General features: G+C 43.8%; 1 protein-coding gene and 1 pseudogene across 2 annotated transcripts in view; both read right to left on the bottom strand.

Annotated features, from left to right (window-relative positions):
* Positions 1 to 3,250, bottom strand: part of LOC117803289 — a 6,897-nt pseudogene extending 3,647 nt beyond the window's left edge.
* Positions 3,251 to 4,277: 1,027 nt separating this feature from the next.
* The window catches only part of TRPC6 (transient receptor potential cation channel subfamily C member 6), a 101,836-nt gene continuing 92,829 nt past the window's right edge, over positions 4,278 to 13,284 (bottom strand). Inside the window, exons 11-13 of one of the 2 annotated variants that reach the window (XM_034665630.1) lie at positions 9,019 to 9,102; positions 7,555 to 7,630; positions 4,278 to 6,590 (exon numbers count right to left, since the gene is read on the bottom strand). In XM_034665630.1, coding sequence (XP_034521521.1) covers positions 6,439 to 6,590; positions 7,555 to 7,630; positions 9,019 to 9,102 — 312 coding nt within the window. In that variant the 3' untranslated portion in view covers positions 4,278 to 6,438. The remainder of the gene's footprint in view (positions 6,591 to 7,554; positions 7,631 to 9,018; positions 9,103 to 13,284) is intronic. The other variant, XM_034665632.1, reaches the window with a different exon arrangement.

The raw sequence follows: 13,284 nt of genomic DNA on the forward strand, positions 1-13,284 counted from the left end.
GCTTCTTCCTCTCCCACTCCCCCTGCTTGTGTTCCCTCTCTCGCTGGCTGTCTCTATCTCTGACAAATAAATAAATAAAATCTTTAAAAAAAAAAAACAAAAAAAAACAAAAAAAACAAATACCCTACACAGGTGATAATGTTAGTTTTCTTTTTCTTATCTGTAGAATTGGTGATGAGGCCCAGAAAGGTTAAGAAACTTAGGGAAGAATGCACAGCTGGTAACTGGCAGAGCAGACATTCAGGCCCCCATATTGTGGCACTAGATCCTATACCCTGAACTACTAGGCTGAAAATACTCTGTAGGAGAGGCAGATAACATACAGTGACTAGAAAAAGTTGGAATCATTGAAAAAGAAAAGAAGGAAAGGAAGGAAAGGGAGGAGAGGGGAGGGGAAGGAAGAAGTAAGAAAAGAAGCAAAAACAAAAACAATATTTAAAATGTAATGTTTTTTCTAGGATCAAAACTATGCTTTGGTTGATCATATATGTATATATTAGATATGCATTTTATGGATGTCTATTATATACGGTGACAAACTATATAGATGACTATGTGTATATATACTTTCCTCTGCATATTAATAAATCAAAACACCAATGTGACATGTTAACAATTTTTGAAATATAAGGAAGCACAAAATTTGACCTTTTCCAGTTATTCCGCAGGATAGTCCATGTTCTGAGGAAGAGGGAAGTGTAAATGTCAGGTGGTGAAATCGCAGCATACTGAAAATGTTAAGGCAGAAGCAGAGTGTTACCATGGTTCTTTTAGTCTGAGATATTATACTAAGTAAACTCATTTTATTCTGAAATTGTTCTTGTGATGATATGAAAGTCTATTTTCATGGACAGTGATTAGGACAAAAATGTAGGACAGTGGAGTTCAAAACTCACCTACCGAATGTCATCATCAAAGTTTTTTCTAATGATTTAGACAAAAATTCATAATGTTCCATGCGTTACCTCGAAGACGTGCCTGTCTGTCTGCTTCTAAACTCTGCTCCTGTCGGTGATTGGTCAACAGTGACCAAAGCCACAGCTCCCAGAGTAGGCATTAGGAACAGAGAAAGGTGAACAGTTTTAGATTCTGTCTCATGGTTTTTACTTCAATATTCTAGGTAACATCATACTTAGGGTATAAATATTATGAATATATGATCTCCTTAGCAGGTGTAATTCCCCTTCACATTGAATAATGTGGCTCTCCAATATGTCATTTTCATGAGTCTGAAAAGCATGAATCAATATCCCTATGATCTACTCACACTGGATAAACTGATTATCAAACGGCATAAGTGAAAGAAAAAAAACAAACTATCATATAGCTGGTCAGTATCTCTAGTTATTTTCTCAAATTCCTGTTAAGTAACAAGAATTCAACTGAGTAAATCTTAAAGATCTAATGCGCCTCATGAATCAATTCACCCATCAGGCAGCATCCCATGTAGCAAGCAGAGGGGAGCTCCGAAGGGCTCACAAAAGGAAAGGTAGAATGGGAATGGGAAAAAGGAAATCATGAGCAAAGAATCCACTGTTTTAGGCAAGGTTGCCCTCAAAAGGGGAACGGAAGGAGACCACCAGTTAGTGTCCTAGGGCTGACACCGGGGAATTCTCATGTTGACCTGTTAAAGGTTACGTTCCTGGGGCATCGAAACTGCAATTAAGTTAGCATAAAGTCTTGGTGTGCTGATGTGGGGCCTCAACTAAGTGACACCGTTTGGGCCCCACAGTTTTCTTTTTAACAGTACAAAAATCTCTACAAAAACTGGTTCCAAAATAGGAGCTTTTTATAACTTGTCACTAGGTGTTACCATCAAATTCATGCTGGGAAAATGTTTGAAAAAGGGCCTGTGGAGACTTTTATGGCTGTAGCTATAATATATACAGAGTAAAAAAGAAAATGTGAGCATTCATTCTAATGATTCCAGAAAAAAAAGAAATATGTTGCCTTCTTCCTGAGAGTTCCCAGTGCATCACCTCGGCTAGTCACATAGAAAAGACAAGACTTGGATTAGGAGTCAAGATTTCGTACAAGAACAGACGTTTAGATGCGTTTTCACCTCCTGTCCATGTTAGGATGCTGGGCTCTCCTCCTACACAAATTTTGATTACCTCGCTCAGGTAGAAAACGCATTAGATAGGTTTCTGGAGAACAACGCAGAGGTCTGGGTCAGGAATTCATATTCTTTTCTGCTTCTCCACTGACCCAATCTGCTGGCTCTCCGTCAAAGGGCAGAGACTCAGTTGTTTAGGAAGCCATCTCTTGCAGGGTTCAGGAGAGCTGCGGGGACGGCAGCTGTGACTCTCAGAAGCCCCACTGGCACACGATGACAAAGAAGGAAAACTTCAGAGTAAAGGAGGAGGTCCTATCTGCCTGTGAGAATCAGAACAGCTACGGTTCATACTTAACGGTGCCCCTCAGAGAACCAGCTCTTCCTTGGCCTTGGTGCTGGCCGGCCAGGTCCGAGGATCCAGAGGGGGTCTGCAGGACCAGCCAAGAGGGTCCCTGGCTGTGTGCGGGAGAGAAATCACGCGTGAGCCAGCAGGATGTGAGTGCAGACTTTCCTGAAGGTACAGAGAGCGTCCGGGAGACTCAGAAAGGAAAGGAGGGTCTCGACTTTGCTCAGGCTCTGGGGGTTTTACTGAGGACTGTGGTCTGCTGGACCTGTCCTCTTGGGCATCCAGGAACTGGTCAGAATAGACAAGAGCCCGGGGTCCATCCTGAGTCCCTTAGTCCCTGAAGCCAGGGGTATTGGTGTCGGGATGTCCAGCTCTGGCCACCTGGAGTGGTATGTTCGCTTCGGCTGGTCATTCTCACCTGTCCCTCCACAGATACTCTCTGTTCTAGAGAATCATTAACTCCTGGTCCCTTACAAGGAGGACGTGCACTATGAGCACTCTGGGGCCCGTGTCAGGTGGGGTGCCAGGTCCTTACAGGAATAGAAGTAGGAAAAGGAGCAAAAAACAGGTCTTTATGGAGTCCTTCAGTTTCCCTACCTCAGCCTGAAACTGACAATCGGTCCAGACAGTGATTCTGTTGGTGTTGGTCTGTCTGGTTGGCAAATACTGGCATATAGTCTTCCCATTTTAAATGCTGGGTTTGATTTACTATTCACATGGTGATAAGAACTATTGTCAGGTTCCATCCTGGAATGGTTCTGGATAGCTCAGACCGACTGCTAAACCTGTTCTCACCAAGTCACAGCCACTGACTTCACCGTTTCTTTCTGAAGAACATCGTGTCCCATATTCACGCCCCCCTCTTGGCCTTGCTCACACTGCCTCCACCCCCCACCTGTTATTCGTGTGTGTGTGTGTGTGTGTGTGTGTGTGTTTACTATGCAATCCTTTCAAAGTCAAATCTTCTCTGAACCCACAGCCTCCATGAGTGACACTGGTGTCTGTCTCTGCATCAGGCAGGTAACGGAGTGTAGGGTTTTCAGGCACAGCCCATTTTTCCTCACCTAGAGATTGAAATGTGAGCTTTACAATGGGACCACCATACTCCAACATCGTAAGCATGAAGCCTCTGTTGTGAAGACTGGGTGTTGTTCCCGGCTCTGATGTTCTCTGTCCGAGTTACTTAGCTTCTAAAGCTCCAGTTCTTACAGAAGGAGCCGAGATGCCCTTCAATAGATGAAGGAGAAAGAAGATGTAGTCCATATATACAATGGAATATTACTAAGCCATCAGAAAGGATGAATACCCACCATTTGCATCGACATGGATGGAACTGGAGGGAATTATGCTGAGTGAAATAAGTCAAGCAGAGAAAGACAATTATCATACGGTTTCACTCATATGTGGAATATCAGGTATAGAGCAGAGGACCACAGGGGAAGGGAGGGAAAACTGAATGGGAAGAAATCAGAGAGGGAGACAAACCATAGGAGACTCTTAATCATAGGAAACAGACTGAGGGTTGCTGCAGGGAAGGTGGGTGGGGGGATGGGGAAACTGGGGGATGGGCACTAGGGAGGGCATGTGATGTGATGAGCACTGGGTGTTATTACAACTAATGAATCACTGAGCTCTACCTCTGAAACTAATAAAACACTATATGTTAATTAATTGGATTTAAATTTAAAAAAATAATCAAGGCTCCAATTTTCTCATTTTTAAAATGAGGGTATTAACAGTGTTTTCCTCAAACAGTTGTCATCAGCATCGTGTCAGCTTAAGTTCAGTACTTCATGAAAAACACCTGTCATGTGCCTGGCACACAGTAGAGGCTCGGTCAACATTTCTTACAGTTGTGTTAAGTCCCATTTCTTTATTTGGCTGCAAGCTCCCTGAGTTCAGACACTCATTTTTCATTCTTTTTAGTCCCTGGCAACGTTTTAAGCAGATAGTAGGTTCTGGTAATTCACTGGCTATGCCTAGTAAAATCATCCTGAATCTGTGTTATTTCTCAGCTTTGGCATAAGGAGAACAGCAGAGAGTAAAACTAGGCCTGGTCATACAAATACAGGGACTTGGTTTTGATCGGTGGTAGTAGGAGGCGTGACTGGCTCGGCCCTCACAGAGGACCCGCGTGGTCACAGTTAGACGTCACTGGGCTGCCCCAGCCTCCAGAAAGCACCAAATCTGAGAAGAGAAATATGGCAGAGAGAACAGGTTGGATAAATACATTTCAACAGAGGAATCACTTTATTTTTAAAGGTTAGGCTGACTGCAACATGAATACAGGATTTACAGCCAACGGGCCTGAGACTGATGTAGTCATGCTTGTGACCATCTCTGACAGACAGTGTGCCTTTAATTAAGCTCGTTGCAATTTTTAAAACCTTTCTTAACATACAGTTGGCTTCTCTTTTCACGTTCCAATCGAAAGGAAATCAGAAGCAGGGCCGACCCAGCTGCACTTGGAGGAGAACGTGCGCCTGGAGGACCTACCAACGCTTCTGAGTCGTGCACAGCTGCCGCCGGCAGTGTTTTACCGGGAGAGCTGTAGTCGTGCCTGTTGCACTTCCCAAAACCTGTATCTTGTCAGGTCAGCCTGACTTAAAGACACTGGGGAGCGTGAGGGTCTCTTCTCGATTCCCTGGAGTCGAGCCCCTTTGCGGCCCGAGCGCCCCTTGGCACGGAGGCCTACCTCTGGCTCAGCACAACACACAAGCGTTGTGGACACTGGATTATTTTAATGTGCTCATAGCGTCTTTGGTACGAGGCTCGTTTTTACAGCTTCTGATTCAAATATTGTCACAAAACGTTTGAATGTACACCTTTTCTGTATTAGTACTAAACAACTTCTCAATAAATAATACCCACAAATACAAAATCACTGGATGTAAAATTTCAGATGCATTTCCTGATCTGGTTACATAAAGCTTCTTTGATTTAAATTAAGCCAACGTTAGGGCTAACTAGATTTTTGTGACCATTTTATCTCTAGAATGAAGTTAAAAATTTGCATGTGAAGCCTCCCTTCGTTGAATTTAAAGCAACACCGGCAGTTAATGGCCACAGTCATTCAAATGTTGGCAGTTTGTCGAATCGCACAGATGAACGTTCATTTCTCTCTTGTGTTGTTTTAGATCCTGCCTCAAACCACCGGTAAGAACAACGCCTTTCCCTTTATACTCGATGCCAAATGTGGGAATTCCCCTGTAACTGCCCTCAGAAATGGCGCAAAACTACACTATCATTGGACCGAATCACCCCCATCATTTGTGACTTTGATACTTCTCCAATAAAGGGTTCTTATCTGGTCAATAATCTTTCAGGCACAGTAAAAAACTGTAACATAAGGAGGGGCTGAGAGTCTGTATTGGCTGCAAAAGAAAACAGGACAAGCATTTCATACACATTTGTGTGAGCACACACACAGACACACACACACACTAAATCGTGTTTTCAGGGCTCAGTAAAGGAAGCACTTTTTCACTGTTAAGTGTAATATTTTCAGCGAGATGAATCAGGGAGTTCAGGAAAGATTTAATCGCCTTTTGCCCAGATATTCCCAATCATAGTCTGTGGGGGCCAAGCAGAGATAATTCAACAGCTTTCTCCAAATAGCCATAGATCATCTTTCCCTAGGTTTCAGGGCTGGAAATCACCATCATGGGAGCCATAAAGCAGGCAAGACGTTACCTGAAGTCACCTTTAAAGGAAATGGCACAGGGGATGTCCCCAGGCAGACAGGACACAGAATCACATCATCGCAATAGTTATACCCAAGAAAGCAGTTAATAAAAACAACCATCAAACATCCGGGCACAATTTCCATCATAATCTGCAAACTTTAGCCTGAACAAAGAAATTCAATCACCAAAAATATTAAATATCAGGGTTTCCAAGGATGGGATGACTCAAGTTATCTTTGGGCTATTTTCTTGTTTAAAAGGTGGTCACACTGGCACTTAAAAAAATAAATTGGAAAATAATATGGCTTCAAGTGGACAAATAAATACGATTTTTAAAGGAAGTCTTTGCATTATCTATTGCTTTCCTCTTGATTTGGTTCCATTGATAATTTCTCTTCAAGTTTTCTAATTAGTTCTGCTAGGTCTTCTGAATTCTGAGTTTTTTCTTCAAGGAGTTCATAACGGAGGCTTGAGATGTCCTGTTTAATTTCCTTCAGTTCCCCTTTGAAAAACAAGAATGATGGGGAGTCAACTGTAAATTCAGATGCAGAGAAACTAGGGGTCCTGGACCAGAATGAAATCAGTCCTAATTCCACACATATCTGTCGTTTTGATGAGGAAGCAGCAGGCTGGCTGAGGACAAAGCATAAGCAGACACCCCGCAACCACCCCACCCCCACTCCTGGGTGGGACTTGTGATGTTCCTCCAGGAAGTTCCCAACTATCTTCATGTTAATGCCTTGCTAGAGGGGAAAAACCACCTTAATTTGACAATAGCAAGGCCTCCAGTATCCTGAGTCTTCTTCGACATACAGAGTATTTTCTCAACCTCCCTTCTTCCTAACCTCCCCCAACTCCATAATATATAATCAGCCACCCCTCACAACCCGGGGCAGCAGTTCTTTCTGCCCACGGGTCCTGTCCCCACGCTTTAATAAACCACCATTTTGCACCAAAGATGTCTTAAGAATTCTTTCTTGGTCGTCAACTCTGGACTCCACCCCACTGAATCTCACCGATATTCCAAAACCACATCAGTCTGAATCCTTTCAAAGGAAAAAACTTTCTAGCAGGGCAGGTTTCTATTTTCTCAGCTAAGCTTCTGGTGAATGAAAAGATTATAGAGAAAGAATTGTAACAAATGTCCTAAAGTAAAAAGGAGGCATTGGTGGAAAATGTTTGCAGGAGTTGGGGGCAACAGCCTTCTGCTCTTCCCAACCCCTTCCTCCATCTTCCCAGCCGCCCCCAGAAGCAAGAGTTACTTATGTAGCAAATGCCATCTGCCCCAACTGTGGACAATGTGCCCATTTCCCTACACTCCTTAACAACAGTGATGACTGGGGGGACCTGTCCTCTTCCCCTGCAGGCTCCCCCTCCCACCCCACTCCCTGCAGCTTTCCTGCAGCTCAGCCTCAGGCCCCACACCCTTACCGAGCTCTGGGGTGGCTGGTCCCCATTCAACTCACCTTCGTTCACTTCGTCACTCTCTTTATCTACCTGGGCTTGCAGTACATATCTTTTAATGAGCCTCTTCATAATTTTCTAGACCAAGGAAGGAGAAATCCATCTCAGTTTTATGTTTATGACAAATCTCTCCTTTGGAGTGTCTGAGTCTTTTCTTCCTAAGGACGTTAGAAGTGAGGCTAACAAAGATTTAGATGATTTACCTGGCAGGGAATGCATACTATCACCAGATTATTAAAGCAATTTTTACGTTACTAGAGCCAATGACTCAGAAGTTAATTCTTGAGAAAAGAATAGGTTTAGAGCAAACATCCACTCCTTGATGTTCCTTACTTGTACTAAATTTGCAAAGTATTAGAGAAAAAAACACAGCCTTTCAGTTGGGGAGGTTAAAGGTGTGGATAGTACTGCACGTGGAAACTGGAAATTAAGCAAATGCACACTCCTTTATGTCTTTTGACCTCCTTTACCAAGAAATGTAATCTTGCTAGCAATTCGGGAATGGCTAGTTTCAGTGTAACAAAGTTTCTCTGGTGAGAACTTTACCTTTGCTCTACACTCTTCACGAAGAGTAACAGGCTTAGACCAAGAAGTCCTGGGTGGATACATGGTTAAGCCAAATCTTAAAACCTATAAACTCCAGATTAAATGGTGAACAGTAAAATATCACTTTCAAGAATTTACTCTAATTGGTTGCATGGCCATGTATGTTCATAGTAATACTACTTATTTTTTTAAAGAATATATATATATATATTTGAGAGAGAGGTACACGGAGAGGGAGAAGCAGTCTTTCCACGGAGCAGGGAGCCGGATGTGGGGCTTGATCCCAGGACCATGAGATCATGACCTGAGCCAAAGGCAGACGCTTAATTGACTGAGCCACGCAGGAGCTCCATTAGTATTACTTATAACAGTAGGAAAAAAATCCTTCAAAGTCCAACAATAGGAAATCATTTTAATAAATTATCATATACTTGCACAAAAGAATACTATACACCCATTAAAATTAACATGAATGTATGTTTTGTGAGGTGAAAAACTATTGTTATTTAAGTATTAACTCATTTATATAATGTTGCATATACATTTATATAATATTGAAGTATATGTAAAATTATAGACATATAATCACCTGGCAGAAGATGACCAAAAGTAGTCCTTAAATCTCAGTGGTGGGACCTGAGGTACATTTTACTCTCTTCTGTATGTTTTCTGTGAGATTTGACTCTTTACAATGAACATATAGATTCTAAGCTCTGGGATGCCAAAACGTCATCTATTTTATTTACTTACGTATCTCCAGTACTTAGAAAGTACAGGCATATATGCGTTGTATTCGTGCATTATTTTGATATTGAGAAAAACAACATAATAGGTCATTTTCATTTAACGAATCACATAGTTTGGGATTTTAAATATTACAAATAACTAGCCTTAGTTCTTTGAAAAAATATCATGCTTACCTGATACCGTCTTGGAGGATTATTGAAACTGTTTAACTGGAAATCTTCTGAGCTCCTTACACTTGATTGTTTACTATGCCCAAGCTGTAATTTGAAAATAATTAGAAATTCTTCTTTTTCTTTTTAATAATGCGATGGTATTTATTAGTTACATATAGGAATTTATTCGTTACATATGTACATTTTAATTTAATTTGCTTGACAGTCTGTCTTCCAAGATAAATCACAGGTGCCTGAGGTGAGCTCAGCCCCTGGATGGCTAATGATGTCTGAGGAGCCTCACGGACCTCACGAGAGCTGCCCTGGGAGTCACGCTTTACCCTTCCCACAGGTTCGTCTCGGACAGAGGAAGAAACAAACACGTTGGGAAAGTAATGCTGGCCATCTCAGGAGTCCGTGGATAAGGGAGCCTCAGGCCTGCATAAATGACCACAGTGTCCACACCTCCAGCAGGGTGTGATGGGGTCCCGGACTAACACCAGAGTGCCAAGAAACAACTAATTACCGTATTCGAATTTTAGGGTCTGCATAGTATCACATTTGGGCAGTACTTTTCAAAAAGTCTATTTGGTTAACAGGCAAGTAAGAAAGATCTAAAGCAACGGTAATAAAGGTTATGAAGGACCCTATTACTAATCGCTAAGAGAGCGATTAAAGACACTCTGTATGGCATTTTCTAAAAAGAAAAACTGGTTTTAAAACGAAATAAGTAGGAGAACCTGAGCAAAACAGAGCAGCTCCAATTTTTTTGTTTGTTGGTTGGTTGGTTTTCGGGTGTACAACTGTTTTCTGGGGGACAGGAAACTCCAAGACTATCTTCAAAGACAGCCATGGTTTATATTTCCCAATAACATCTAAGTAGCTCTAAGTAAAGCTCGTTGAGAATTAAACCCTTAACTTCAATGCTTTGATGCTTTAAATGGCCACATGCTGAATGAGAACAGCTGGGCACACATCCGTGCATTGAACAAGGGCCCACGGACCGCGTGTCGACAGGAAGGCGCTGTGCTGTAGGGTCCGGATATCCAGTGAAGAGCAAAATGATTAGGATCCAGCCGTGTTATAAGGTAAGGTTGCTCAGGCCCACAAAATGCATATGCAAATCCTAAAATACTATGTAGACAGCGTACCTCTCCACGTAGCTATTTTTGCTCTCCTTTCGACCTCTCTGCAAGTGTCAGCAAAATACCCATTTTCTTAGTTTATATTAACTTTAAAAAACATGAAGACAAAATTATACCTTTGGCCAAATTTAGCAAAGAGAGTGGGTCCTCTGACAGAGCCCTTGACACAAACCTGAAGACTGAACTCAGGCTCTGCCCCAGGTGCCACGGAGCAGCAGGGGCACACGGAACTTTCTGCACTCAGTCCGACGATGAAGGGAGTGGTCCAGGGGACACCTGTGCTCCTTCAAGTCCTACTGATCTATGAGTTCATGAAATGAACGCAAACTTCAACTATATTTTTAGTAATCTTTAATATTTAATTTATTTTTAAAATATAGCTATTCCTTTATTTTTATGATGATACAATCTTCCTGGCTTTCACCCCGATTTACACCGTAAGGGTATCATTACATGGGATGACTAGAAGCTCACTTTCATCCCCATCAACTACGACAAAGCATGCAGGGTGAGGACAGCTTCCTAGAGGAAAATGGTCCAGACAGCGGGAGTCTTTGTGCATCATGCCCCTGATGTATTTACCATCTGCTCATGAACACGTAGCTTCATGGCTGCAAATGTTCTTTCTTTGCTCGGAGGCCACTAATACCTCCAACAGCTGCTCATGGAGATAGGAAAGTGAAGAGTTACGTTTCTTTGGGATTTTTTGAAGATGAATGTGTGGACCTTCATATTCGATGTGCCAATTGTCCCCAGGTACAGCGGCTCACAACACTGCGAGCTTGTGGAGATCGTCATTTGGGGGAATTAATATTGTACCAACATCACCAAGGCACTTGTTTGTTTACTCTTTTCTAATTTAAGGCCTTAAATTTTTAAATATTTGCTGTTTCCACTTCCTGAAACACCCTTTGCCTGGCCGGCTGATTTGCTCTGCCTCACCCTTTGGGTTTTAGCTTCAAACCTAAGCTCCTCAGACAGCCTTTTCCCGCCCACCCCATGAAAAGGAGACCTTGAGCAAGTGAGGCCTTCTGTATCCTTTACGATAGTTCACAATGACAACTACTTTATCCACCGGCTTGTCTACATGCTCCTAGGCTCAAACGGGAGGAGGGATTTTGTTTACCTCATCCCAGTGTCCCCAGAGCCTGTGCCGCCCTACACAGGGCAGGTGATCAAAACGCAGCGGTTGCTGGATGAAGGAAGGAGTGCCCAGAAGCACTTCTCTGGGTCCCTGAAGGTTCCCTCGCTTTCTAGACCCCTTGCTCTACAAGACAGGCACAATCTGGGTTCATCAAGCAGGTGACAGCTCGGCTACATGGTAAAGATACGTCTGAAACAGGAAGAGCAAGTTTAGGGCACGAGGCAGACGCCCTACCCTGGACGTCTCGGAAGAGGTGGAGTTCTGTTCACATGAGAACGCGTATGGTCGCAGATGTTCCGGAGCGTAGGGGGTGAGTGTCCGTAACCACAGCTACCGCGTGTTCATACAGTCACGGCACAACATACAGCGCCCCTCCCACCAGGGCATGCACTCCACGGGCAGAGTCCAGACTTTCTCAACTCCAACATTTCTGACCCTCTGGGCTGGCAATGCCTTATTGTGGGGGCTTTCTGTGCCGTGTACAATGTCTAACAGCAACCCTGGTCTCTACCCACTAGGTGCCTGTAACAGCTCCCCTCTCTGGGTGCGACAGCCACAGTGTCCCCAGGGATTACAAATGCACCCTGAGGCGCTGGTAGTGGGGCGATTGAGACCACCCCTGGCTGGGAACCGCGAGTACTGTTCAATGGTCTATGACTAAACACTTATAAATTCACTTGGATCCTTTTTATGTGACTAGCTCGTCTCTAAACCTGAAATATGAAATTGGATGCAAATATAGCAACAAATGCTAATCAGTTTCTAATACATAGTAGGTACTTAATAAATACATGTCAAACAAGTCTAGGAAAGAAATGGTAAAATCAGGAGAAACTCCCTCAGCGATGCAAGGCAGCAGCATTGCCCCCTGGTGGAAGGACGCAGTAATGCAGACCGGCCGTCTGCCGCTGAAGTTGGGGCTTCAGGAGGCGGCAGGAATGGCTTTCACCCTGACAGGGAAGATGCACCAAGAGTGGGGAGGAGGAGCTCGCAGACCCATTCCACTTGTGAAGGAGCTGCCTATCATCTGCACTGATACCACATTTCCTGCCTTCTTCATGCTTCCTCTGCGCATTTCCCAGAAATTAGCTTGATGTTAGCATTTAGCCGAACGCTGGGAGCGAGCCAAGGAGCTCAGACTGTGCAGACACAGACAGGAGACACCTATGTGGCTGGGGCTTCTCAAGCCCCTGCTCTCGAATTGCGTAGATCTGAATTCGAATTCTGGCTGCCATTTATCTGAACTGAGACTCTGGGCCAGTTACTTCAGCTCTGTATCCTCAGGGACTATTCCCTCCCTCCCAGAGGTAATTAAAGAGATAAGGTGTGTAGAATTCAGAGCTTGGTATACAGTCAGTGCCCTACAAGTGTAACAACCATCCCTGTTGTACAGAAGGATAAATACCTCACGTCCACTGTGAGGACTCAGGCCTGTTCCATGTTGCATTTCAAGCCAGTCGATTTTTTCCGGAGATGCTCTGCTGAATATTGATGTTTACGGACGTGTCCATGACAGTCATTCAGGGACTGAAATGTTCTGTGCTTCCCACCCCAGATGAGCGTTAGGACATGCTAGGGCCTTATGAGAATACCTGCTTCCAAGCCCCACTGCCAGAGACCCGGAGAAGAGGACTGGGAACTTGCACGAAATCACATGGAGAGGCTGCCCGGGTGACGGAGACGAACCAGAACCACTATGCTGCATAATTATTTCATCAGATGATTGACACGACGGCCGCTGACCTAATCGAAAGCTAAAGGACACAGTTCCTAGATATATAAGTAATAAACATAATCCCCACACCTCACTCAACCCAGTGCTGAGTGGACAGAAAATGCCACCCTAACGTCTGCGCTCCGCGTCGGTCTACTGTGTTGGGCACGCAAGCGGCCCTCAAACCAAGTTGGGCGGGCTCCTTCCCGGAGCTTGGAGAGAGCCGTTATTCGAGAAGTAATTTGCACTCTGAGTTTACACAAGGCATGCAGGACCGCAGAGAA

Source organism: Ailuropoda melanoleuca, chromosome 8 (genome assembly GCF_002007445.2).
Source record: "Ailuropoda melanoleuca isolate Jingjing chromosome 8, ASM200744v2, whole genome shotgun sequence".
In the NCBI taxonomy this organism is placed as follows: Eukaryota; Metazoa; Chordata; class Mammalia; order Carnivora; family Ursidae; genus Ailuropoda; species Ailuropoda melanoleuca.